This window comes from Coregonus lavaretus, assembly GCF_964263955.1.
Source record: "Coregonus lavaretus genome assembly, chromosome: 12".
NCBI classification, from domain to species: domain Eukaryota; kingdom Metazoa; phylum Chordata; class Actinopteri; order Salmoniformes; family Salmonidae; genus Coregonus; species Coregonus lavaretus.
This window is the reverse complement of record NC_139999.1, coordinates 46,478,478-46,504,890: the sequence shown is the minus strand read 5'-3', so window position 1 is coordinate 46,504,890 and position 26,413 is coordinate 46,478,478. Positions and strand designations below refer to the sequence as shown.

General features: G+C 44.5%; 1 protein-coding gene and 1 long non-coding RNA gene across 2 annotated transcripts; one reads left to right on the top strand and one right to left on the bottom strand.

Moving 5' to 3' along the window:
• Nucleotides 1-403: 403 nt before the first annotated feature.
• On the bottom strand, nucleotides 404-11,645 carry LOC311138864 (protein ABHD14A-like; the record flags this gene model as incomplete). Its single annotated transcript, XM_084173659.1, has 4 exons — nucleotides 404-586; nucleotides 10,546-10,679; nucleotides 10,973-11,088; nucleotides 11,413-11,645. 4 exons carry the CDS (start codon nucleotides 11,643-11,645, stop codon nucleotides 404-406), a joined length of 666 nt encoding a protein of 221 aa, XP_084029785.1.
• A 9,285-nt stretch (nucleotides 11,646-20,930) lies between these two features.
• Nucleotides 20,931-25,424, top strand: LOC311138940. Its single transcript, XR_014614071.1, has 3 exons — nucleotides 20,931-20,993; nucleotides 22,147-22,365; nucleotides 22,502-25,424. It is a non-coding gene; the product is annotated as an uncharacterized lncRNA (long non-coding RNA).
• The last annotated feature ends 989 nt before the right edge of the window (nucleotides 25,425-26,413 follow it).

Sequence of the window (26,413 nt, the reverse complement as noted above, 5' to 3'; positions counted from 1 at the left end):
TATGAATACAACCCTGGTACTATCTCCCTAGCTCTCTTTTAACCTCTTCATTGTCATGTCAACTGACTGATGTAGAATTTTATCATGGAACCAATAATGGTGCCGGTAGAACAATAAATACTTGAAACAGTCCTTTGCTTCTAGTCTTTGAATGTTCATATACTGTACACAACCCTGTATCGCTCCTTTCCTTTCCTTCCTTCCTTCCTTCCTTCCTTCCTTCCTTCCTTCCTTCCTTCCTTCCTTCCTTCCTTCCTTCCTTCCTTCCTTCCTTCCTTCCTTCCTTCCTTCCTTCCTTCCTTCCTTCCTTCCTTCCTTCCTTCCTTCCTTCCTTCCTTCCTTCCTTCCTTCCTGCCTTCCTTCCTTCCTTCCTTCCTTCCTTCCCTCTATCTCCCTTCTCCTCTCACTCCAGTTTGCTGAGAAAGTCCAACAGTGCTTGGTGGAACTCCCGAGGTTTATCCATGTAGCAGGCATGGCGCGCCCCATCCATCTTCAGGACTGAGTGGTGTGGGAGCTGCATGAGGTTCTTGTGGGACTGGGTCCCTAGGTTGGTGTCCAGTGCTCCAAACACAATCAGAGCGTGAGTCTGCACAGGGAGATAGAAGCAAGCAGGGATCACAATACAACATATTAGTGGAGGGCTGAAAAATGTGGGTAACTTTACCAACATTTTCCCGAAATCCCAGTTGGAAGATTCCTGGAATCAGGACGGAATAAATAGAAAATCTGGGAATCATCCTACCGGGAAAGTTACCTGAATTTTGCAACCCTACATTCGTGTTTTAATGTAAATTTATGGACAGTATTACTTCTCAGACTTGAGTAAAAAAAGAGAGATTAGATTGACACCATATCATAAAATGAAGAGGGCATGCTGTTCTCAACAGATAAAACAGGTTATCTGTCATTGTGCCAATGCATTACAGATACTTGTAGCTCCATTCTGCCACCTAGTGGTCATTTTACATGGATGCACAACATAAACAGGTCAGTTATACAGTGGGGTGCAAAATTATTGGATCCCTTGATAAAGATGAGCAAAAAAGACTATAAAATAAATACTAATACTGAGCTATATTGTATGCAAAAAAAATGTTTATATTAGAATATTTTATACTAATACAATTGCGCAGATAAATTGATTTTGTTTAACAAGTAATACAAAATAAATTCTAAAAAAGATAGGGGTCAAAGTTATTGGCTCCCCTATTTTAAATACTCCAGCACCCTCCCTTGCGAGGATAACAACACTGTTTTATGAGATTGGAGAATACATGGAGAGGGATCTTAGACCATTTCTCCATACAGGCCCTCCTGTAGCTCGGTTGGTAGAGCATGGTGCTTTTAACGCAAGGGTTGTGGGTTCAATTCCCACAAGGAGTCAGAATGAAAAATGTATGCACTCACTAATTGTAAGTTGCTCTGGATAAGAGCATCTGCTAAATGAATAAAATGTCAATTGGATCACTAATACAGAATCTTTCCAGATCCTTGATATCCTTTGTCTGCACTTATGGACTGCCCTCTTCAATTCAAACCACCGGAAAATACCTTGTCATCCCTACTGTAAATTATGGTGGTGGGTCTTTGATATTATGTCACCAGCAGAGTCTGAGATAGAACTAAGAAAGTAGCTAGATTTCTCTTTATTGGTTGAGGAAGTCTATTTCTCAATTGTCTGAATAGCAGCAAATCAGCTACAGAGTTATCCTCGCAAAGGTATTGAAAACAGGAGATCCAATCATTTTGACCACTATCTTTTTTAGATTTTATTTTATTATGTGTTAAACTGACTGATGTAGAATTTACAGCAGAGTCTACAGCAGAGTCTCAGCACTTAATCGCTGGTTGAAAACTGTTTTCTGCCCCTCCCAAAAGATAACATTTGTGGATAATTGGCCCTCTTTCTGGGACTCACCCACAAACAGGATCAAGCCTGACCTGCTGAGGAGTGACGGACTCCATCCTAGCTGGAGGGGTGCTCTCCTCTTATCTACCAACATAGATAGGGCTCTAACTCCTTTAGCCCCACAGTGAAATAGGGTGCAGGCCAGGCAGCAGGCTGTTAGCCAACCTGCCAGCTTAGTGGAGTCTGCCAATAGCATAGTCAGTGTAGTCAGCTCAGCCATACCCATTGAGACTGTGTCTGTGCCTCGACCTAGGTTGGGCAAAACTAAACATGGTGGTGTCCACCCTAGCAATCTTATTAGGATAAAGACCTCCTCCATTCCTGCCATTATTGAAAGAGATCGTGATACCTCACATCTCAAAATAGGGTTACTTAATGTTAGATCCCTCACTTCAAAGGCAGTCATAGTCAATGAACTAATCACTGATCATAATCTTGATGTGATTGGCCTGACTGAAACATGGCTTAAGCCTGATGAATTTGCTGTGTTAAATGAGGCCTCACCTCCTGGTTACACTAGTGACCATATTCCCCGTGCATCCCGCAAAGGCGGAGGTGTTGCTAACATTTACGATAGCAAATTTCAATTTACAAAAAAAAAAATGACGTTTTCATCTTTCGAGCTTCTAGTCATGAAATCTATGCAGCCTACTCAATCACTTTTTATAGCTACTGTTTACAGGCCTCCTGGGCCATATACAGCGTTCCTCTCTGAGTTTCCTGAATTCCTATCAGACCTTGTAGTCATAGCAGATCATATTCTAATTTTTGGTGATTTTAATATTCACATGGAGAAGTCCACAGACCCACTCCAAAAGTCCTTCGGAGCCATTATCGACTCAGTGGGTTTTGTCCAACATGTCTCTGGACCTACTCACTGCCACAGTCATACTCTGGACCTAGTTTTGTCCCATGGAATAAATGTTGTAGATCTTAATGTTTTTCCACAAAATCCTGGACTATCGGACCACCATTTTATTACGTTTGCAATCGCAACAAATAATCTGCTCAGACCCCAACCAAGGAGCATCAAAAGTCGTGCTATAAATTCTCAGACAACACAAAAATTCATTGATGCCCTTCCAGACCCCTTCTGCCTACCCAAGGACGTCAGAGGACAAAAATCAGTTAACCACTTAACTGAGGAACTAAATTTAACCTTGCACAATACCCTAGATGCAGTTGCACCCCTAAAAACGAAAAACATTTGTCATAAGAAACTAGCTCCCTGGTATACAGAAAATACCCGAGCTTTGAAGCAAGCTTCCAGGAAATTGGAACGGAAATGGCGCCACACCAAACTGGAAGTCTTCCGACTAGCTTGGAAAGACAGTACCGTGCAGTACCGAAGAGCCCTCACTGCTGCTCGATCATCCTACTTTTCCAAATTAATCGAGGAAAATAAGAACAATCCAAAATTTCTTTTTGATACTGTTGCAAAGCTAACTAAAAAGCAGCATTCCCCAAGAGAGGATGGTTTTCACTTCAGCAGTGATAAATTCATGAACTTCTTTGAGGAAAAGATCATGACCATTAGAAAGCAAATTACGGACTCCTCTTTGAATCTGCGTATTCCTCCAGGGCTTAGCTGTCCTGGATCTGCACAGCTCTGCGAGGGCCTGGGATCGGGAGAGACACTTAAGTGTTTTAGTACTATATCTCTTGACACAATGATGAAAATAATCATGGCCTCTAAACCTTCAAGCTGCATACTGGATCCTATTCCTACTAAACTGCTGAAGGAGCTGCTTCCTGTGCTTGGCCCTCCTATGTTGAACATAATAAACAGCTCTCTATCCACCGGATGTGTACCAAACTCACTAAAAGTGGCAGTGATAAAGCCTCTCTTGAAAAAGCCAAACCTTGACCCGGAAAATATAAAAAACTATCGGCCAATATCGAATCTTCCATTCCTCTCAAAAATTTTAGAAAAAGCTGTTGCGCAGCAACTCACTGCCTTTCTGAAGACAAACAATGTATACGAAATGCTTCAGTCTGGTTTTAGACCCCATCATAGCACTGAGACTGCACTTGTGAAGGTGGTAAATGACCTTTTAATGGCGTCAGACCGAGGCTCTGCATCTGTCCTCGTGCTACTAGACCTTAGTGCTGCCTTTGACACCATCGATCACCACATTCTTTTGGAGAGACTGGAAACCCAAATTGGTCTACACGGACAAGTTCTGGCCTGGTTTAGATCCTACCTGTCGGAAAGATATCAGTTTGTCTCTGTGAATGGTCTGTCCTCCGACAAATCAACTGTACATTTCGGTGTTCCTCAAGGTTCCGTTTTAGGACCACTATTGTTTTCACTATATATTTTACCTCTTGGGGATGTTATTCGAAAACATAATGTTAACTTTCACTGCTATGCGGATGACACACAGCTGTACATTTCAATGAAGCATGGTGAAGCCCCAAAATTGCCCTCGCTAGAAGCCTGTGTTTCAGACATAAGGAAGTGGATGGCTGAAAACTTTTTACTTTTAAACTCGGACAAAACAGAGATGCTTGTTCTAGGTCCCAAGAAACAAAGAGATCTTCTGTTAAATCTGACAATTCATCTTGATGGTTGTAAAGTCGTCTCAAATAAAACTGTGAAGGACCTAGGCGTTACTCTTGACCCTGATCTCTCTTTTGACGAACATATCAAGACTGTTTCAAGGACAGCTTTTTTCCATCTACGTAACATTGCAAAAATCAGAAATTTTCTGTCCAAAAATGATGCAGAAAAATTAATCCATGCATTTGTTACTTCTAGATTAGACTACTGCAATGCTCTATTTTCCGGCTACCCGGATAAAGCACTAAATAAACTTCAGTTAGTGCTAAATACGGCTGCTAGAATCCTGACTAGAACCAAGAAATTTGATCATATTACTCCAGTGCTAGCTTCCCTACACTGGCTTCCTGTTAAGGCAAGGGCTGATTTCAAGGTTTTACTGTTAACCTATAAAGCGTTACATGGGCTTGCTCCTACCTATCTTTCCGAGTTGGTCCTGCCGTACATACCAATACGTACGCTACGGTCACAAGACGCAGGCCTCCTAATTGTCCCTAGAATTTCTAAGCAAACAGCGGGAGGCAGGGCTTTCTCCTATAGATCTCCATTTTTATGGAACAGTCTGCCTACCCATGTGAGAGACGCAGACTCGGTCTCAACCTTTAAGTCTTTACTGAAGACTTATCTCTTCAGTAGGTCATATGATTGAGTGTAGTCTGGCCCAGGAGTGTGAAGGTGAACGGAAAGGCTGGAGCAACGAACAGCCCTTGCTGTCTCTGCCAGGCCGGTTCCCCTCTCCACTGGGGTTCTCTGCCTCTAACCCTGTTGCAGGGGCTGAGTCACTGGCCTGCTGGTGCTCTTTCATGCCGTCCCTGGGAGGGGTGCGTCACTTGAGTGGGTTGAGTTACTGACGTGATCTTCCTGTCTGGGTTGGCGCCCCCCCCCCCCTTGGTTTGTGCTGTGGTGGAGACCTCTGTGGGCTATACTCGGCCTTGTCTCAGGATTGTAAGTTGGTGGTTGGGGATATCCCTCTAGTGGTGCGGGGGCTGTGCTTTGGCGGAGTGGGTGGGGTTATATCCTTCCTGTTTGGCCCTGTCCGGGGGTTTCTTCGGATGGGGCCACAGTGTCTCCGGACCGCTCCTGTCTCAGCCTCCAGTATTTATGCTGCAGTAGTTTATGTGTCGGGGGGCTGGGGTTAGTTGGTTATACCTGGAGTACTTCTCCTGTCTTATCCAGTGTCCTGTGTGAATTTAAGTATGCTCTCTCTAATTCTCTCGTTCTCTCTTTCTCTCTGAGAACCTGAGCCCTAGGACCATACGTCAGGACTACCGGGCATGATGACACCCTGCTGCCCCCAGTCCGCCTGGCCTTGCTGCTATTCCAGTTTCAACTGTTCTGCCTGCGGCTACGAAACCCCTACCTGTCCCAGACCTGCTGTTTTCAACTCTAAATGATCGGCTATGAAAAGCCAACTGAGAGACCTGAGCCCTAGGACCATACGTCGGGACTACCGGCCGTGGTGACTCCTTGCTATCCCCAGTCCGCCTGGCCTTGCTGCTATTCCAGTTTAAACTGTTCTGCCTGCGGTTATGGAACCCCTACCTGTCCCAGACCTGCTGTTTTAAACTCTAATGATCGGCTATGAAAAGCCAACTGAGATTTATTCCTGATTATTATTTGACCATGCTTGTCACTTATGAACATTTTTGAACATCTTGGCATGGTTCTGTTATAATCTCCACCCGGCACAGCCAGAAGAGGACTGGCCACCCCTCATAGCCTGGTTCCTCTCTAGGTTTCTTCCTAGGTTTTGCCTTTCTAGGGAGTTTTTCCTAGCCACCGTGCTTCTACACCTGCATTACTAGCTGTTTGGGGTTTTAGGCTGGGTTTCTGTACAGCACTTCGAGATATTAGCTGATGTAAGAAGGGCTATATAAAATAAAATTGATTGATTGATTGATTGATTGATTGATTAAACAGAATCGCTTTCTCTGAACATTTGTAATAGTATAAAATATATGTTTTAATTTTTTTGTGTGCATACAGTGGGGAAAAAAAGTATTTAGTCAGCCACCAATTGTGCAAGTTCTCCCACTTAAAAAGATGAGAGAGGCCTGTAATTTTCATCATAGGTACACGTCAACTATGACAGACAAATTGAAGAAAACAAATCCAGAAAATCACATTGTAGGATTTTTTATGAATTTATTTGCAAATTATGGTGGAAAATAAGTATTTGGTCAATAACATAAGTTTCTCAATACTTTGTTATATACCCTTTGTTGGCAATGACACAGGTCAAACGTTTTCTGTAAGTCTTCACAAGGGTTTCACACACTGTTGCTGGTATTTTGGCCCATTCCTCCATGCAGATCTCCTCTAGAGCAGTGATGTTTTGGGGCTGTCGCTGGGCAACATGGACTTTCAACTCCCTCCAAAGATTTTCTATGGGGTTGAGATCTGGAGACTGGCTAGGCCACTCCAGGACCTTGAAATGCTTCTTACGAAGCCACTCCTTCGTTGCCCGGGCGGTGTGTTTGGGATCATTGTCATGCTGAAAGACCCAGCCACGTTTCATCTTCAATGCCCTTGCTGATGGAAGGAGGTTTTCACTCAAAATCTCACGATACATGGCCCCATTCATTCTTTCCTTTACACGGATCAGTCGTCCTGGTCCCTTTGCAGAAAAACAGCCCCAAAGCATGATGTTTCCACTCCCATGCTTCACAGTAGGTATGGTGTTCTTTGGATGCAACTCAGCATTCTTTGTCCTCCAAACACGACGAGTTGAGTTTTTACCAAAAAGTTCTATTTTGGTTTCATCTGACCATATGACATTCTCCCAATCCTCTTCTGGATCATCCAAATGCACTCTAGCAAACTTCAGACGGGCCTGGACATGTACTGGCTTAAGCTTAAGATTTGAGTCCCTGGCGGCGTAGTGTGTTACTGATGGTAGGCTTTGTTACTTTGGTCCCAGCTCTCTGCAGGTCATTCACTAGGTCCCCCCGTGTGGTTCTGGGATTTTTGCTCACCGTTCTTGTGATCATTTTGGCCCCACGGGGTGAGATCTTGCGTGGAGCCCCAGATCGAGGGAGATTATCAGTGGTCTTGTATGTCTTCCATTTCCTAATAATTGCTCCCACAGTTGATTTCTTCAAACCAAGCTGCTTACCTATTGCAGATTCAGTCTTCCCAGCCTGGTGCAGGTCTACAATTTTGTTTCTGGTGTCCTTTGACAGCTCTTTGGCCTTGGCCATAGTGGAGTTTGGAGTATGACTGTTTGAGGTTGTGGACAGGTGTCTTTTATACTGATAACAAGTTCAAACAGGTGCCATTAATACAGGTAACGAGTGGAGGATAGAGGAGCCTCTTAAAGAAGAAGTTACAGGTCTGTGAGAGCCAGAAATCTTGCTTGTTTGTAGGTGACCAAATACTTATTTTCCACCATAATTTGCAAATAAATTCATTAAAAATCCTACAATGTGATTTTCTGGATTTTTTTTTCTCAATTTGTCTGTCATAGTTGACGTGTACCTATGATGAAAATTACAGGCCTCTCTCATCTTTTTAAGTGGGAGAACTTGCACAATTGGTGGCTGACTAAATACTTTTTTCCCCCACTGTATAATATAGCTCAGTAGTTGTATTATTTATTTCATACAGTCTTTTATGCTCATCTTGATCAAGGTATCCAATAATATTGGACCCCATTGTATCTCTCTTTTTACATGTAAACAAAACCTGTACAGATGGAGAACAAGTATTTGATACACTGCCGATTTTGCAGGTTTTCCTACTTACAAAGCATGTAGAGGTCTGTAATTTTTTATCATAGGTACACTTCAACAGTGAGAGACGGAATCTAAAACAAAAATCCAGAAAATCACATTGTATGATTTTTAAGTAATTAATTTGCATTTTATTGCATGACATAAGTATTTGATCACCTACCAACCAGTAAGAATTCCGGCTCTCACAGACCTGTTAGTTTTTCTTTAAGAAGCCCTCATGTTCTCCACTCATTACCAGTATTTACTGCACCTGTTTGAACTCGTTACCTGTATAAAAGACACCTGTCCACACACTCAATCAAACAGACTCCAACCTCTCCACAATGGCCAAGACCAGAGAGCTGTGTAATGACATCAGGGATAAAATTGTAGACCTGCACAAGGCTGGGATGGGCTACAGGACAATAGGCAAGCAGCTTGGTGAGAAGGCAACAACTGTTGGCGCAATTATTAGAAAATGGAAGAAGTTCAAGATGACGGTCAATCACCCTCGGTCTGGGGCTCCATGCAAGATCTCACCTCGTCGGGCATCAATGGTCATGAGGAAGGTGAGGGATCAGTCCAGAACTACACGGCAGGACCTGGTCAATGACCTGAAGAGAGCTGGGACCACAGTCTCAAAAAAAAACATTAGTAACACACTACGCCGTCATGGATTAAAATCCTGCAGCGTACGCAAGGTCCCCCTGCTCAAGCCGGCGCATGTCCAGGCCCGTCTGAAGTTTGCCAATGACCATCTGGATGATCCAGAGGAGGAATGGGAGAAGATCATGTGGTCTGATGAGACAAAAATAGAGCTTTTTGGTCTAAACTCCACTCGCCGTGTTTGGAGGAAGAAGAAGGATGAGTACAACCCCAAGAACACCATCCCAACCGTGAAGCATGGAGGTGGAAACATCATTCTTTGGGGATGCTTTTCTGCAAAGGGGACAGGACGACTGCACCGTATTGAGGGGAGGATGGATGGGGCCATGTATCGCAAGATCTTGGCCAACAACCTCCTTCCCTCAGTAAGAGCATTGAAGATGGGTCGTGGCTGGGTCTTCCAGCATGACAACGACCCGAAACACACAGCCAGGCAACTAAGGAGTGGCTCCGTAAGAAGCATCTCAAGGTCCTGGAGTGGCCTAGCCAGTCTCCAGACCTGAACCCAATAGAAAATCTTTGGAGGGAGCTGAAAGTCCGCGTTGCCCAGCGACAGCCCCGAAACCTGAAGGATCTGGAGAAGGTCTGTATGGAGGAGTGGGCCAAAATCCCTGCTGCAGTGTGTGCAAACCTGGGCAAGACCTACAGGAAACATATGATCTTTGTAATTGCAAACAAAGGTTTCTGTACCAAATATTAAGTTATGCTTTTCTGATGTATCAAATACTTATGTCATGCAATAAAATGCAAATTAATTACTTAAAAATCATACAATGTGATTTTCTGGATTTTTGTTTTAGATTCTGTCTCTCACAGTTGAAGTGTACCTATGATAAAAATTACAGACCTCTACATGCTTTGTAAGTAGGAAAACCTGCAAAATCGGCAGTGTATCAAATAATTGTTCTCCCCACTGTACATATCCTTAGCAGAAAAATATCACATCTTAATTACTGATAGAGGTGCTCTGTAATTCAATTTAATTCTGAATAGAGTTAAAACGCACAAACTCAGACTGTGTTTGAGCCTAGTAAACCCAGCCAAGGATAATCTTAAACCAATCAAGGACTTGCACTAATCCAAGATGACAATAACCTGCTGTTGTTATTGGTGCACTTCTCTGTGCCCAAGACCATTATGTCAGATTCTAACTGGTTAAGAGTGACTATATAGCCTAACCATTACAAAGTCAATAAAATACAACGTTGCCATCTTTCCAACAGCATTTTCATAGTGCTTCTGCTGTTACTACTAATTTTAGTAGCATCACACTGGAAGCTGGCTGGATCTCACCCCCCAAAATAGTGCCAGCATCGGTTTGTGGTGATAAATAGACAGCTATGAAAAATATAGATGAAAACTCTCTTGGTAAATAGTATGGTCTGCAGTTTATCATGAGGTATTCTAACTCAGGCGAGCAAACCTTGAGACTTCCTTAACATTAGAGATAGTGCACCAGCTGTTCTTAACAAAGAGACACACACCTCCCCCCTTAACCTTACCTGAAGCTGCCGTTCGGTCTTGACGATGCATAGAAAAACCAGCTAGATGTATATTATCCATGTCCTTGTTCAGCAACGACTCAAAGAAACATAGGATATTACAGTTCTTCAGGTCCCGTTGATAGGATAGTCTCGAACGGCGCTCGCCCAGTGATTGTACGTTCGCCAATAGGGTAGAGGCGGTTTATTTACTCGACATAGTCTTGTCAGGCAGCCCGCTCGTTTGCCTCTCTTGTGCCGTCTCTTCCTCTTTCGAGTCTCAGGGATTCGGGCCTGGTCCGGGATGAGCAGTACATCTGCAGCTGCCGACTCGCTGAAGTAGAAATCTTAATCCAAATTGAGGTTAGTGATCGCTGTTCTGATGTCCACAAGCTGTTTCCGGTCATATGAAATTATGGCAGAAAATATTATGTACAAAAAGTTGAGATCAGCTTACAAAAACGAAATAGCAGAATTGATCAGAATCCCGTAACACGGCAGCTATCCATCTCTGCAGCGCCATCTTCAACAACATCTTGAACACCACTGTGCAGCCCATTAAAGCTAATTTAAGGGGTCTTTGACTGCATTTCAGCTAGAGCATCATATTCTCAGGCTTGGATGTGATCGGAGCTCGTACCTGGCAGGTCAACAGCCAAAGCCTGGTATCCGTTAGTGGCCAGCAAAGCCAGGGTGTCCAGTTCCACCCAGGTTTTGGAAGAGAAGGCTTGGCCATGGAGAAGGACCACTTGCAGCCTGTAAAGTAAAGACAACCAGGTGTTTAAGTAACTATTTTCCTCAGCCCTTTCTCACTACTGTAATGCCATTTGCAGAGGGTATCCACAGTTATTCAGTATCTACAGTGCATATGCATCAACACATCCTTTACGTCTTGAGCCTAAATCTTATGTACATGCCACAATTTGAACTTTTAAGTCATTTAAAATTGTGACATCTTTATATTGCCCAATAGGCTATGTCCTATGAGGAGAGATCAGACGTTTGGATGTCTAACAGTTTCCAAGCTAGTTTTTACTGCTGCTGGTGGTGACTTACCTCACCTGGGCAGTATCTGCCTACCAGCTCCATTGACAGGCAGAGCTTGCCTGAAGAAGAGTGGAGGGTCCCCGGGTAGCTGCCCCGTGTGGACGGACACATTGATGGCCGGAGGTGGAGGAGAGATGGCCACCAGGTCCATCCTCTGCTGCTGCCGTCAATTTGCTGCCCTGACAAATTGACGGCAGCAGCAGATACAACAGCACAGTGGCCAGCAACACCAACCCCAGCACAAGACAGTTACATAGAAAATTCATTTCAACCAAAGATGTTTGATCTGGAGAGTATAACAGAGAGTGGTGACTTAGTAAAAAGCAAACACATTTCCATAGGTAACTCTTACTAAAATATCCATTAAAGAGGAGAGTAGCTAAAGCATTGAACATAATTATGATAATGTCAGTGGCTAGTGCTGAACTGAATGGCAGCTAAAGTGTCAATACACCTATCCATGTGAAATTTACATCCTTGTACCATATTTAGCACAATATCAAAATGCACCACAGAACAAATTCTGTTTGGTGGTAATGCATGAAAGCTGGTGTGGGGTTCTATTTTCTCATAATTGGATCTGTATGTGATGAATAGCTTAGAAGGAATGCATTAATGTTAAGCATAGGTTTGTACTATACTGATATAAATTGTTTCACATAACAGGCTGTGATTCATGTGAGGAACGTTAGGGGGTAGGACAGATAAGACTTGTATTTCTTACAGATACGAACACTGCCTCTTTGTTGTCTGTGAACCGTTGTCTGTGAACCGTCCTTGAACTAGGTACTCACAGTACAGTGGAATGGTGTCTTTTGGGTGCTAACTCCACAGGTTGTTATGATAAAAACGTATGCCTGGCAACAGTGTGCAACAGGTGGAGCGCCAAGAGGCTGGGACCAGCCGGTGCGCCAACGGATTGGCTGAGTAAGTCTAAACCACGCTCAGTCTCTACTCTGATTGGCAAGCAGAGAGTGGGAACTATCTCTGTCAGAGTTTTTGTAGAAGAACTCAGAACAATGGATTAGTTCTCTGTCTGCACTGCGTGGTATTTCAGTGAGCCCATATATACGAACCTTCATACTTATCATACATACATTTTGCATATAATAAATTTAGCTTGGATTGAATATCTCTTGATTATGTTTGATTCTTATTCCAATACCAGATTTGAATTACGCAATTTCTAACACTGGTGTTGTGATAAGATGGTGTTGAAGGAGTCAGGCGCAGGAGGGTAAATCACAGAAACAGGCTTTAATCCGATAAATACAGGTTTACGTAGAAATGCATCAAACACACTCCAGGGCACAAAACAGGTGCACTGGAAAATACAAGGCACACGGGAAAAATACTCCCATCGATACCAAATACAAGAGCTCCACCGAGCTACTAACCTCCACAACAAACAATCACCCACAAGGACAAGGGAGCAGAGGGAACACTTATAAATTGACTAATTAGGTGAATATAACCAGGTGTGTGTGATTGACAAGACAATTGATATGATGATTGGGTGACTCCGGTGACGACGAACGCCGAAGCCTGCCCGAACAAGGAGGAGAGGCAGCCTCGGCAGAAGTCGTGACAGTACCCCCCCCTTGACACGCGGCTCCAGCAGCGCGCCGACCCCGGCCTCGGGGACGGCCAGGAGGACGTGGAGCAGGGCGAGCCAGATGGCGACGGTGGAAATCCCATAACATGGAGGGATCGAGGATATCCCTCGCCGGTACCCAGCACCGTTCCTCCGGACCGTACCCCTCACACTCCACGAGGTACTGAAGGCACCCCACACGACGCCTCGAATCCAGGATGGCACGGACTGAGTACAACGGGGCCCCCTCGATGTCCAGAGGAGGTGGAGGAACCTCCCGCACCTCAGACTCCTGGAGTGGACCAACCACCACCGGCCTGAGGAGAGATACATGAAACGAGGGGTTAATACGGTAATCAGGGGGAAGTAACAACCTATACGTAACCTCGTTGATTCTCCTCAGGACTTTGAACGGCCCCACAAACCGCGGGCTCAGCTTCCGGCAGGGCAGGCGGATGGGCAGATTCCGGGTTGAGAGCCAAACCCAATCCGAAGACCGGGGCCTCCCTGCAGTGACGGTCAGCGTTGGCCTTCTGACGACGCACGGTGCGCTGGAGGTGAACGTGGGCAGCGACCCACGTCTCCTCCGCGCGCCGAAACCAATCATCCACCGCAGGAGCCTCGGTCTGGCTCTGGTGCCACGGTGCCAGAACCGGTTGGTAACCTAAAACACATTGGAATGGTGTTAGGTTAGTAGAGGAGTGGCAGAGAGAGTTCTGGGCATATTCTGCCCATGGCAAGAACACCGACCACTCCCCCGGCTGGTCCTGGCAGTAGGACCACAGGAACCTCCCCACATCCTGATTTACTCGTTCCACCTGCCCATTTGACTCGATGTGGAACCCAGAGGTCAGGCTGGCTGAGACTCCCAGACATTCCATGAACGCCTTCCAAACCTTGGTCGTGAACTGGGGACCTCGGTCGGACACTATATCCTCTGGCACCCCGTTGTGCCGGAAGACGTGAGTAAACAGGGCCTCCGCAGTCTGCAGGGCCGTGGGGAGACCGGGCAGAGGAGGGAGGCGGCAGGATCGTGGTGTTACCTTGGGAGAGGGGAAGATCAGTCAGAAAATCAATACTAAGATGAGACCATGGTCGTTGTGGAACTGGTAATGGTTGTAGCTTACCCGCTGGGAGGTGCCTAGGTGCCTTACTCTGGGCACACCGAGCAGGAGGAGACGTACACCCTCACGTCCTTAGCCAAGGTAGGCCACCAGTACTTTCCGCTCAAGCAGCGCACTGTACGGCCGATACCTGGGTGACCAGAGGAGGGTGACGTGTGTGCCCAGAAGATCAGACGATCACGGATAAGAGCAGGCACGTACCGCAGCCCAGCTGGACACTGCGGTGGAGATGGATCTGTGCGTAATGCCTGCTCTATATCCGCGTCCATCGCCCATACTACCGGCGCCACAATGCGGAAGGCCGGGAGTATGGGGGTGTTGTCTCTGGGCCTCTCCTCTGTGTCATACAGCCGGGACAGTGCGTCTGCCTTCACGTTCTTCGTACCCGGAATGTATGACAATGTAAAATCAAACTGGGTGAAGAATAGGGCCCACCTGGCCTGGCGAGGATTCAGCCTCCTCGCTGCCTGGATGTACTCCAGGTTACGGTGGTCCGTCCAGACGAGGAAAGGGTGTTTCGCCCCTTCGAGCCAATGCCTCCACACGGTCAAGGCTCGGACAACAGCCAACAGCTCCCGATCACCAACGTCGTAGTTCTGCTCTGCCGGGCTGAGCTTCTTCGAGAAGAAGGCACAGGGGCGGAGCTTGGGTGGCGTACCCGAGCGTTGAGACAGGACAGCTCCTATCCCAACCTCGACGCATCCACCTCCACTACGAACGGTAGTGATGAATCGGGGTGGGCCAGTACTGGGGCTGAGGTGAACAGACTCCGTAGTTTGCTGAAGGCCAGGTCAGCCTCAGCAGACCAGCGGAGCCGGGACGGCCCACCCTTCAACAGGGAGGTAATGGGAGCTGCAACCTTGCTAAAGCCCCGGATAAACCTCCGATAGTAGTTGGCAAAGCCAAGGAAGCGCTGCACCTCCTTAACCGTGGTTGGAGTCGGCCAATTATGCACGGCTGAAATGCGATCTCCCTCCATCTCCACACCTGAGGTGGAAATGCGGTATCCAAGAAAGGAGACGGACTGCTGGAAAAACATACACTTCTCTGCCTTAGCATAAAGGTCATTTTCCAACAGTCGGGCCAGCACCGTGCGAACCAGGGACACATGCTCGGCGCGCGTAGCGGAATACACCAGGATGTCATCGATGTAGACCACTACACCGCGACCAAGCATGTCCCAAAACACCTCGTTCACAAAGGACTGGAAAACTGTGGGAGCATTCATCAAACCATAGATCATCACCAGGTATTCATAATGCCCCGTGGTTGTGCTGAATGCTGTCTTCCACTCATCTCCCTCTCGGATACGCACCAGGTTGTACGCACTCCTGAGATCTAATTTGGTGAAGAAGCGCGCCCCATGCATTGATTCAATCAATGAAGGAATGAGGGGGAGAGGATAACTAAATCTTATCATCTCCCTGTTCAGTGGTCGATAATCAATGCACGGGCGCAGACCTCCGTCCTTCTTCTTCACAAAGAAGAAACTCGAGGAGGCGGGTGAAGTGGAGGGACGTATATACCCCTGGCGCAGGGACTCGTGACATAGGTTTCCATAGCCACCGTTTCAGCCTGTGACAGGGGGTATATATGACTCCTGGGAGGTACAGCGTCTACCCAGAGGTTTATCGTGCAATCCCCCGCCTGATGAGGTGGTAATTTAGTCGCCTGCGTTTTAGAGAACGCTTGCGCCAAATCGAGGTATTCAGGGGGAATGCGCACGGTAGAGGTACTGTCTGGACTTTCCACCGTGGTTGCACCAATGGAAACACCTAGACACCTACCCTGACACTCTCGCGACCACCCCGTGAGAGCCCTCTGCGCCCATGAGAAGGTGGGGTTGTGGAGTGCTAGCCAAGGGATACCTAATACCACAGGGAAAGCAGGAGATTCAATAATCGAAAAAATAACATGCTCAAAATGAGTCTCCTTGGTGATCATGGTTGTGACTTCTGTAAGAAACCCGGACCCTATTGGTCGACTAACGAGTGCTCTAATGGGGAGTGGAATGGATAGGGGAACCAATGTTATGCCTTGATGGCGTGCGAATGCCCTGTCCATAAAGTTCCCAGCTGCGCCTGAATCGACTAGCGCCTTACACTGGGGAACTACCATGAGATCGAGAAAGTGGATAGGTAGGGTACAGTGTGCAGCAGAGGGCTCTGAACAAGTGTGGGTGTTCGATACCTGGGGTGATGCGTGAGTGCCCTGCCTGCCGCCTCCCGGCCCAAAAGAACGTTGACTATGACGTGTGGTTTATTCGTGCCACCAGAGTGGCACTGTCGCTGTCCTCCTCCGCTCTCTCGGCCGGCGGCTCCACCCAGCTCCATCGGCTCGGGATCCGATTCGTCCGGGGTGGAAACGGGTAGATCCCTACCAGGACTTCCTCTGGCTGCCAGCAGGTTGTCCAAACGAATGGCCATGTCCACCAGTTTTTGAAGGACAACATGGTGTCTCGGCAGGCTAGCTCCCGTTGGACGCCCTCCCGCAGATGGCACCGGAAATGGTCGATCAGGGCCCGCTCGTTCATTACAGAACCATCCCCATGTTCATCTTCCTCAGTGTGTTTAAATAAAGTTCCTGTGTGTGTTAACTCTTGGGCTGCTTTATTCCCCTCTAACCGTGGGGGGTGTCAGTGGGTCACAACCCAGTAAAATACGTAGAGCTTTCTTTCAGTGTGTGTGAGAGACTGTGTGGATTACTTCAGATATTGTATATACAGTACCAGTCAAAAGTTTGGACACACCTACTCATTGCATTTCAATTAACAGGTGTGCCTTCTTAAAAGTTAATTTGTGGAATTTATTTCCTTCTTAATGCGTTTGAGCCAATCAGTTGTATTGTGACAAGGTAGGAGTGGTATACAGAAGATAGCCATATTTGGTAAAAGACCAAGTCCATATTATGGCAAGAACAGCTCAAATAAGCAAAGAGAAACGACAGTTATTACTTTAAGACTTGAAGATCAGTTAATCCGGAAAATGTCAGGAACTTTTAAAGTTTCTTCAAGTGCAGTCGCAAAAACCATCAAGCGCTATGATGAAACTGGCTCTCATGAAGACCGCCACAGGAAAGGAAGACCCAGAGTTACCTCTCCTGCAGAGGATACGTTCATTAGATTTACCAGCCTCAGAAATTGTAGCCCAAATAAATGTTTCACAGAGTTCAAGTAACAGACACATCTCAACATCAACTGTTCAGAGGAGACTGCGTGAATCAGGCCTTCAAGGTCGAATTGCTGCAAAGAAACCACTACTAAAGGACACCAATAAGAAGAAGAGACTTGCTTGGGCCAAGAAACATGAGCAATGGACATTAGACCGGTGGAAATCTGTCCTTTGGTCTGATGAGTCCAAATTTGAGATTTTTGGTTCCAACTGCCATGTCTTTGTGAGACGCAGAGTAGGTGAACGGATGATCTCCACATGTGTGGTTCCCACAGTGAAGCATGGAGGAGGAGGTGTGATGGTGTGGGGGTGCTTTGCTGGTGACACTGTCTGTGATTTATTTAGAATTCAAGGCACACTTAGCCAGCATGGCTACCACAGCATTCTGCAGCGATACACCATCCCATCTGGTTTGCGCTTAGTGGGACTATCTTTTGTTTTTCAACAGGACAATGACCCAACACACCTCCAGGCTGTGTAAGGGCTATTTGACCAAGAAGGAGAGTGATGGAGTGCAGCATCAGATGAGCTGGCCTCCACAATCACCCCACCTCAACCCAATTGCAGAGTGAAGGAAAAGCAGCCAACAAGTGCTCAGCATATGTGATAACTCCTCCAAGACTGTTGGAAAAGCATTCCTCATGAAGCTGGTTGAGAGAATGCCAAGAGTGTGCAAAGCTGTCATCAAGGCAAAGGGTGGCTACTTTGAAGAATCTCAAATATAAAATATATTTTGATTTGTTTAACACTTCTTTGGTTAATACATGATTCCATATGTGTTCTTTCATAGTTTTCATGTCTTCACTATTATTCTACAATGTAGAAAATAGTAAAAATAAAGAAAAACCCTGGAATGAGTAGGTGTGTCAAAAATGTTGACTGGTACTGTATATATAGTATATACCAAACAAGTATTACATTCTGATCATTTGATTCATGAAATGTGTAATAAAATAAAATAATAAAAAAACAGTAACCCCATGCGTCCAAATTAAACTAAATATAGTACAATATCAAAAACTCACATTGTAGACAAACTCTTTGCCATTAGCCGATTTTATTAATTTCTTCAGATTTGTCCATCAGCAACCTCAGAGAACAATTAGCCAATAGCAAAGGAAATGTTACATTTCTGTTATGGACATGTATTATCTAGCTACTACCTAACGTTAGCTAGCTAGTGGGCATACTATAAACCTTAATCAGATTATCACGACAAATGTTATTTGTCCGGTGACACAAATGTCATAACTAACATACAAGTATATGAAAATATACTGTACCTCATGAATAGTTGGGTAATCGCAGTTGTTATTAGCCCATGACAGTTGCGAATGGTTGCGTACTGAAGTCAGAGAGGAAGAGGCGAAGCCAGAGGTTTCAATGTCGGCAAAATCGGATCAAAATAAGCCAAATGTGTTTCCCTAAACTTGTCCCCTGCTTCCCGCCTTTGGGACAACGACTCCCATTGTTAGGGTGGAGACATGAGCATCTCGTAATCATTTACATTTACATTTACGTCATTTAGCAGACGCTCTTATCCAGAGCGACTTACAGTTAGTGCATACATTATTCTTTTTTATTTTCATACTGCCCCCCCGTGGGATATACAGATCTCTGATGAAGTCCTCTGCTGTTTGGGTCTGCGCTATTTGGGATCCTTTTTTTCCCCTTTATTTAACCAGGTAAGCCAGTTGAGAACAAGTTCTCATTTACAACTGCGACCTGGCCAAGATAAAGCAAAGCAGTGCGATAAAAACAACAACAACACAGAGTTACATATGGGATAAACAAAACGTACAGTCAAAAACACAATAGAAAATCTATACACAGTGTGTGCGAATGTAGTAAGTTATGGAGGTAAGGCAATAAATAGGCCATAGTGCAAAATAATTACAATTTAGTATTGTTGGGATCTATTTTCTTATAACTAGATGTGATGCCTAGCTTAGAAAGAATACATGAATGATTAAAACATAATAGGTTTGTGCTGTACTTATATAGATTGTTTAACATAACAAGCTGTGATTAATGTGAGGAACCGTTAGAGGGTAGGCTGAGACAGACTTGTGATTCACACACACACTGCCTCTTTGTTAAACCGCTCAAGGACATGTGTTCTGCTACAAAGAAGAACAAACTATGTCTGAGGTTGCTGACTCGAGACAAGTTGTAAAGATAACAACTAATGCCCGGCAACAGTGAAGCGCCAAGGGGCTGGGACCAGCCTGTGCGCCATCGATAGGTTGGGTAAGTTTAAACCACACCCAGTCTCTACTCTGACAGGCCCAGCAGGGAGCGGGAACTATCTCTGTCAGAGTATTTAAAGAAGAACTTATAACAAAAGCTCAGTTCTCTGACTGCCCTGCGTGGTTTTTCAGTGGGCCCGTATATACGAACATCATATTTACCATTCAAGTGTTTGCATTAATTAAATTACTAGTCTATTTTAGAAGACGTGTATTGACCTCTTTTTGTTCCTATACCAGATTTGAATTGACGCAACTTAACAGTATTAACACTGGAGTGATAGATGTGCAAAAGATGATGTGCAAATAGAGATACTGGGGTGCAAATGAGCAAAATAAATAACAATATGGGGATGAGGTGGTTGGGTGGGCTAATTACAGATGGGCTGTGTACAGGTGCAGTGAACGGTAAGCTGCGCTGACAACTGATGCTTAAAGTTAGTGAGGGAGATAAGAGTCTCCAGCTTCAGAGATTTTTGCAGTTCGTTCCAGTCATTGGCAGCAGAGAACTGGAAGGAATGGCGGCCAAAGGAGGTGTTGGCTTTGGGGATGACCAGTGAGATATACCTGCTGGAGCGCAGACAACAGGTGGGTGTTGCTATGGTGACCAATGAGCTAAAATAAGGCGGGGATTTGCCTAGCAGAGATTTATAGATGACCTGGAGCCAGTGGGTTTGGCGACGAATGTGTAGTGAGGGCCAGCCAACAAGTGCGTACAGGTCACAATGGTGGGTAGTATATGGGGCTTTGGTGACAAAACGGATGGCACTGTGATAGACTACATCCAATTTGCTGAGTAGAGTGTTGGAGGCTATTTTGTAAATGACATCGCCGAAGTCAAGGATCGGTAGGATAGTCAGTTTTACGAGGGGATGTTTGGCAGCATGAGTGAAGGAGGCTTTGTTGCGAAATAGGAAGCCGATTCTAGATTTAACTTTGGATTGGAGATGCTTAATGTGAGTCTGGAAGGAGAGTTTACGGTCTAACCAGACACCTAGGTATTTGTAGTTGTCCACATATTCTAAGTCAGACCCGCCGAGAGTAGTGATTATTTTGCAGCGTTCGATTGAAGAGCATGCATTTAGTTTGACTAAATCCATGGGACGTCCCTAGCCCATTGAAGTTTACGTTTTAAATGGCACTGACCCTGCTGTTTGCAGAAGCAAATGTATAAAGTGTGTTTCACATAAATAATTCCGAAAAGGAACTATTATTCTGCGTTGTTTTCGTTCCAAGTCAATTAACGCACTTGTAAAAAAAAAAACTATACCAAATTAATGTAACTGAGTAACAGTTATCAAATAATTAGCTAATTATTAATAATGACATCTACAAGATGTAGTAATGATAACGTTATTTTATATCGATCAAATCTAGCAATTACACTGTTTCTATTCGAACACATTTGTGGGCTGCACAACAACATGGCGGGGTAGCCACTGCAGAAAGAGAACAGAGTGACTCGATGTTGTTTTAGGTTTGTATCAGGTCAATTAATGAATTTATTAGCGATCGTGCGCTCTGGCTCTCTGCCGAAGTTTGGTATTTTAGTAGATGGTTACTCACCCTGAAAGTAGTCTAGTTGGGGTGAAAACTGAATCAATGGTTCGTTTTTTTAACGCGAACATCCGCTAACTTTAGCCACAGCTAGTTAGCTAACAATCAAAATAACATTTAAGTTAAGTCAAACCAAACAATTGAGTTTGTTTGGCCATGATAGCATTTGAGATCTAGCCTGACAACACACACTCAATTATTCTGCTGCTCTGTCGTTCGCTAGCTAGCTACACCACGCCTCGATCACACCGACAGTGCTTTTGCGTTTTGGTATATCACAAGTACATTCATTTCCAATGGAACGCTGCGTTTGCCTTGCAGCATTGCGTTGCATAGGCAATTGCAGTGCGTTCTGTGTGGTGCATTCGTTGGATTTATCGAACATATGCATCAAATTGTATGCCTAGACGGCTTGACAGAAATGGTAGTAGAAGGTGAATGTTGGAACTTCTTGCACACATATCCAGATGATGCTGCGTACCATTTTGCACAAAACACTGTCGGTGTGATCGCATCGCAGCGTCACACTGTCATTGTGCAAAATGGTATGCAGCATCATCTGAATGTGTGTCAACAAAAGTTCAACATTCACCTTCTGCTACCATTTCTGTCAAGCCGTTTACGCAATAAATACAACATATGCACCAACGTATCAAAACAAAATAACGCTGTTGGTATGATGCTGTGCGTTCAGCTTCATTGCGTTTTGATACGCCAGAAGTACATTCATTTCCAATGGAACGTTGCATTGCAGAGGCAGTTGCTTTATGGTGCATACGTTGGATTGATCAAAAGTATGCTTGAAATTGTATGCGTAGACGGCTTTACAGAACAGTAGTAGATTATGAATGTTTAACTTTTGTTGCACACATATCCAGATGATTCTGCGTATCATTTTGTGCAATGACGCTGCAGGTGTTATCGAGGCGGGGGCGTGGCGTAGCGTTTGGCTGGAGCAAGGAGTCCGGATAGCCAGGCAATTTGAGATCCCCCGAACACTTGCATTATGCTTTATCTAACATCTTTAGAGAGATAGTTGTTTGTATAATTATTTTGTGTGTGTGTGCGCTCAGGATAAGACAATACCATGGAGTCCATTGATTTGGAGAGGGAGGACCCTCCTAGCTCACTATCTGGATATGCCAATGGCGAGATCATGACCTTGGAGATCTCAGACGTCTCTCCAGACTTGCTTGTTCTCGAGGTAAAGGACAGCAACCTACCTGAAAGTATCCATGGCAGCCAGGACATGGAGATGGATGCTGACTTTCATGAGGATGATGATGGGCATGGTAAGAGAAGACAACAAGGGTATTGGGTTGTGGGTTAGGCTAACTTGCGATTAACTGGGTTATTAACTGTTATAGAAATACATGCAAAGTCAAAAGCATTTAAACGTTGTCCTTGTTGCCTTTGTCTTTTGTAAAGGTTTTGCAAATGTGGAACTCCAGTTCTTTCCCTGTGATGCCTGCGAAGCCTCCTTCACTAGCGAACCAGAGCTGGAGCAGCACTTGATAAGATCTCATTCAATATGTGATGTAGCAAGTGAGAGAGGAAGACCGAAGTCAATGGAAACAGAAGGTGTCTCCCCACTGCACACCTGCATGACTTGTGGGAAGGTGTTCAAATATCTAACTTCATTCCGAAAACATGAGGAAACTCATATCAAAGCCCTGTACACCTGCAAGACTTGTGGGAAGGAGTTTAAATACCTAACTTCATTTACAAAGCACCTGGACACTCACGTTGTACCAAGACCGAAAGCAAGAAGAAATGGAAAGTCAATCAAAGCAGCAGGCCTAAGTGTCAATAAGAAAATGAAAGGCCTTCACACCTGCAAGCACTGTGGTAAGGAGTTCAAATACGTAACTTCTTTCATGAAGCACGAGAAGACTCACAGGATCACGATAACCAAAAAAAGCAGAAAAAAACAGAGGAAACGTTCAACTTCCAAGATTATTATACGTCTTGAAGGCAATAGGAAAGATGCAACAGAAACTCATGTAAGGGCCAACAAGAAAAACAGGAAGAACAGCGAAGATACTAAGGATCAGAATGATCAGGATGCATGTATTTTAATATCTTCTGCAGAGCAGCAAACACCTGACACTAAACGTTCTCCTCCATTTCCTTGTCTGGACTGTGGGAAGGTTTTTAAGTTTTTCAAATCTTACCAAAAACACCAGAAAAGACATGCTTGGGCACAGGGCAAAAGTGAAGGAGTGCCTCCTAAACAGAAGCACGGACCAGAAGTCAAAGAAAAGATTAGATGTCCGGTTTGTGGTAGAGCATTCAACAAGCAAACAACTCGCACCAAGCACCAGAACATTTATCATCCGAAAAATAACTCTCATAAAAACACAAACGCTTTAACGTGCTGTGAATGTGACCGCCATTTTGAAAAGGCAGATAATTTCCAAAAGCATAAGTGCTTCCACCTGCGTAAGCATGTAAAGACTTTCATAGAGGCAGGTAGGGTGAGCCAAGAGGGGGATGTTTTCTATTGTCAACTCTGTGTCCTACAGCTCACCAGTGGACTGGAGTTTGAGAATCATGCCAGGGACATACACCCGGACCAATACCGCAAAATCCTAAAAGCGGTTGGCAATATCATTAAAGACACCTTGAAAGGCTTGCAGACACGAAGGGTTGACAATCAGTCAACAAGTCAGGAGGAACCTGAAATAGACTTAAACAGTGTAGGAGAGACGGAGGAAGATGGATTGAGACAATTCATTTGCAAGGATTGTGGGGAATATTTTATATATCGTGTTTCATTTACTTTTTGTGCGAAATGTTTAAAGGATCGCAAAGACCGTAGGAAAGCCTCCAAGCTGTACCACTGCGAGGAATGTGGCCAACACTTTGGCCGAAAGGATCACCTGAAGCGCCACAGCTATTCTCATTCTGGAAGTTCCTTTGTCTGTTCTGATTGTGGCGTTAAATTCAGGGATCCAGGAGAGTTGCGTACACATGAAAAGACTCATCAGGTGAGAAACCAGGCTTGCCAGCTGTGTGAGAAGCGGTTTGAACAGGAAGAGGAACTGATGTTGCATCATGAAGTTGCTCATCCAGGACCAGGCGGTTATACATGCCACCAGTGCGGCAAGTCCTTTAGTACAGTGAAAAATCTGGGAAAACACAGAATGATCCATTCGGATAAAACTCCCCATGTTTGTTCAAATTGCGGTATGAAGTTCAAGAGGCGAGAGCACCTGAGACGGCACGAGAGCCTGCACACCAACGAGAAACCTCACCTTTGTCATTGTTGTGGGGATACATTCGGGCGGAAGGAGGACCTGAACACCCACCTCGGTAAAATGCACATCGTATCAAGACATTTTCTTTGTAAAGCTTGTGGGACAACGTTCAAGGACCGTAACTCTCTCAGGAGACATAGGTATCACACTCACACTAAGGCTGGCAAGGTGTTCCAATGTGAGGAATGTGGTCTAAGTTTCGGCCGGGCGGATCATCTGAAGCGCCACCAGCACACACATTCTACTGAAAGGCCCTTCTCATGCTCAATGTGTTACAAAGTATTCCACCGGGCAGACAACCTCAAGAAGCATGAGCGAAATCACAGATACAAGTGGTTGGAATATCTGAACACTCACCGCCACAAAACGCCCAAGCAGGAGAGCAGAGGTTCTGAGCGCTCCAAGTGGAAACTCCGCCGGTCTGAAGCATCTGCCCTACTAAAGCTTATCCAGAGCCATTCCAAGCAGCAACATCATACCTGCTACGTTTGTAAAAAGACTTTCAGAGGACTTTACTATCTAAAGAGGCACCGTCTACTAAACTGGTGTGGACAAAGGAATAAAATGATGGATTCATTCTGGTATGGAACTGTTAAATAACCCACTTTTGGGTTGATAACCTGACAGATTTAGAAGTGAAACATAATTTCATTTTGTAGAACTTGTTGGTGTGTATTTGTATATAGTGAGCTGTAGAGCTGGGACGATAAACTGAAAATGATCGACATTGACCATACCGATCGCTTATCGCAGGCATTTTGCTGATATCGTTCATTACGATCAGTAGCCTATACTAGAGAAATGTGACGTTTGAAATTAAATACGTGTGCTAATATGGGTGATTGTTAATGGGACAATTGATGGCTACAACCATCAAACTGGTAGTAGTAGTACTAGATGATCCTTCAAGAAAATGTGGTGCACATTAATGTTAGAAACTTCTCGTGCGATTTATCGTTATTGTGTCAATTCAGGCAATTTATCGTGATATGGATTTTAGTCCATATCGGCCAGCTCTAGTGAGTTATGGCTTGCTGTATCTTGTATTGTCATGCATTTTCACAATGAAAATTATAAAATGAAAATATTTATTTTGTTATCTTGTTTCCTGTATCAAATGCCCACTGAATAATTAAAAAATAATATGTATAGGTCTTATGAAGGGGGGGGTATATCTCCAAATATCCTTCAACATACTGGTATTGTTATTGTAGCAGTTAGGAAGCTTGCATGCATACTTTGCAGTACTTACTCTTTTGTATTACTTTGGAAGTGAACAATGAAACACATGTCGATAACACACACAAAAAGATGGTGTAATAAAGAGAAATCACTATCCTTTTTGTTCCAAAGTGTCCACATGGTAGAGATTACAGAGCATCGTTGTGGCCCAGATGTGTATATTAAGGAAAGATTAGACTAGGATGGTATTGTGTTCATCCCTCACCATCCACACATCTGGCATGTCACAATATCTTTGTTTTTCCCCTCTTAAAAAACTGGTACAAGAAGGGCACTGAAAACGGCCACAAAAAGTAAGAATTCATATTTTCCTATGAATAAACACATTTGATATTCTGGGAATTAAGATCCTGTGAAATGCCATAAGATTTTATATGGCTTTAATTACAATATGTTGCCACAATGACATATGTTTGTTTTTTGTTTGATTTAAAAAACAGTAATAGCAGTCTTGCAAGTGTTCATATACTGAACAAAAATATAAATGCAACATTTTCAAAGATTTTACTGAGTTACTGTTCATAAAAGGAAATCAATCAATTGAAATAAATAAATTAGGCCCTAATCTATGGATTTCCCATGGGTGGGTCTGGGAGGGCATAGGCCCACCCACTTAACATCTGTGGCATTGTGTTGTGTGACAAAACTACACATTTTAAAGTGGCCTTTTATTGTCCCCAGCACAAGGTGCACCTGTGTAATGATCATGCTGTCTAATCAGCTTCTTGATATGCCACACCTGTCAGCTGGATGGATTATCTTGGCAAAGAAGAAACGCTCACTAACAGGGATGTAAACACATTTGTGACAAACAAGCTTTTTGTGCGTATGGAACATT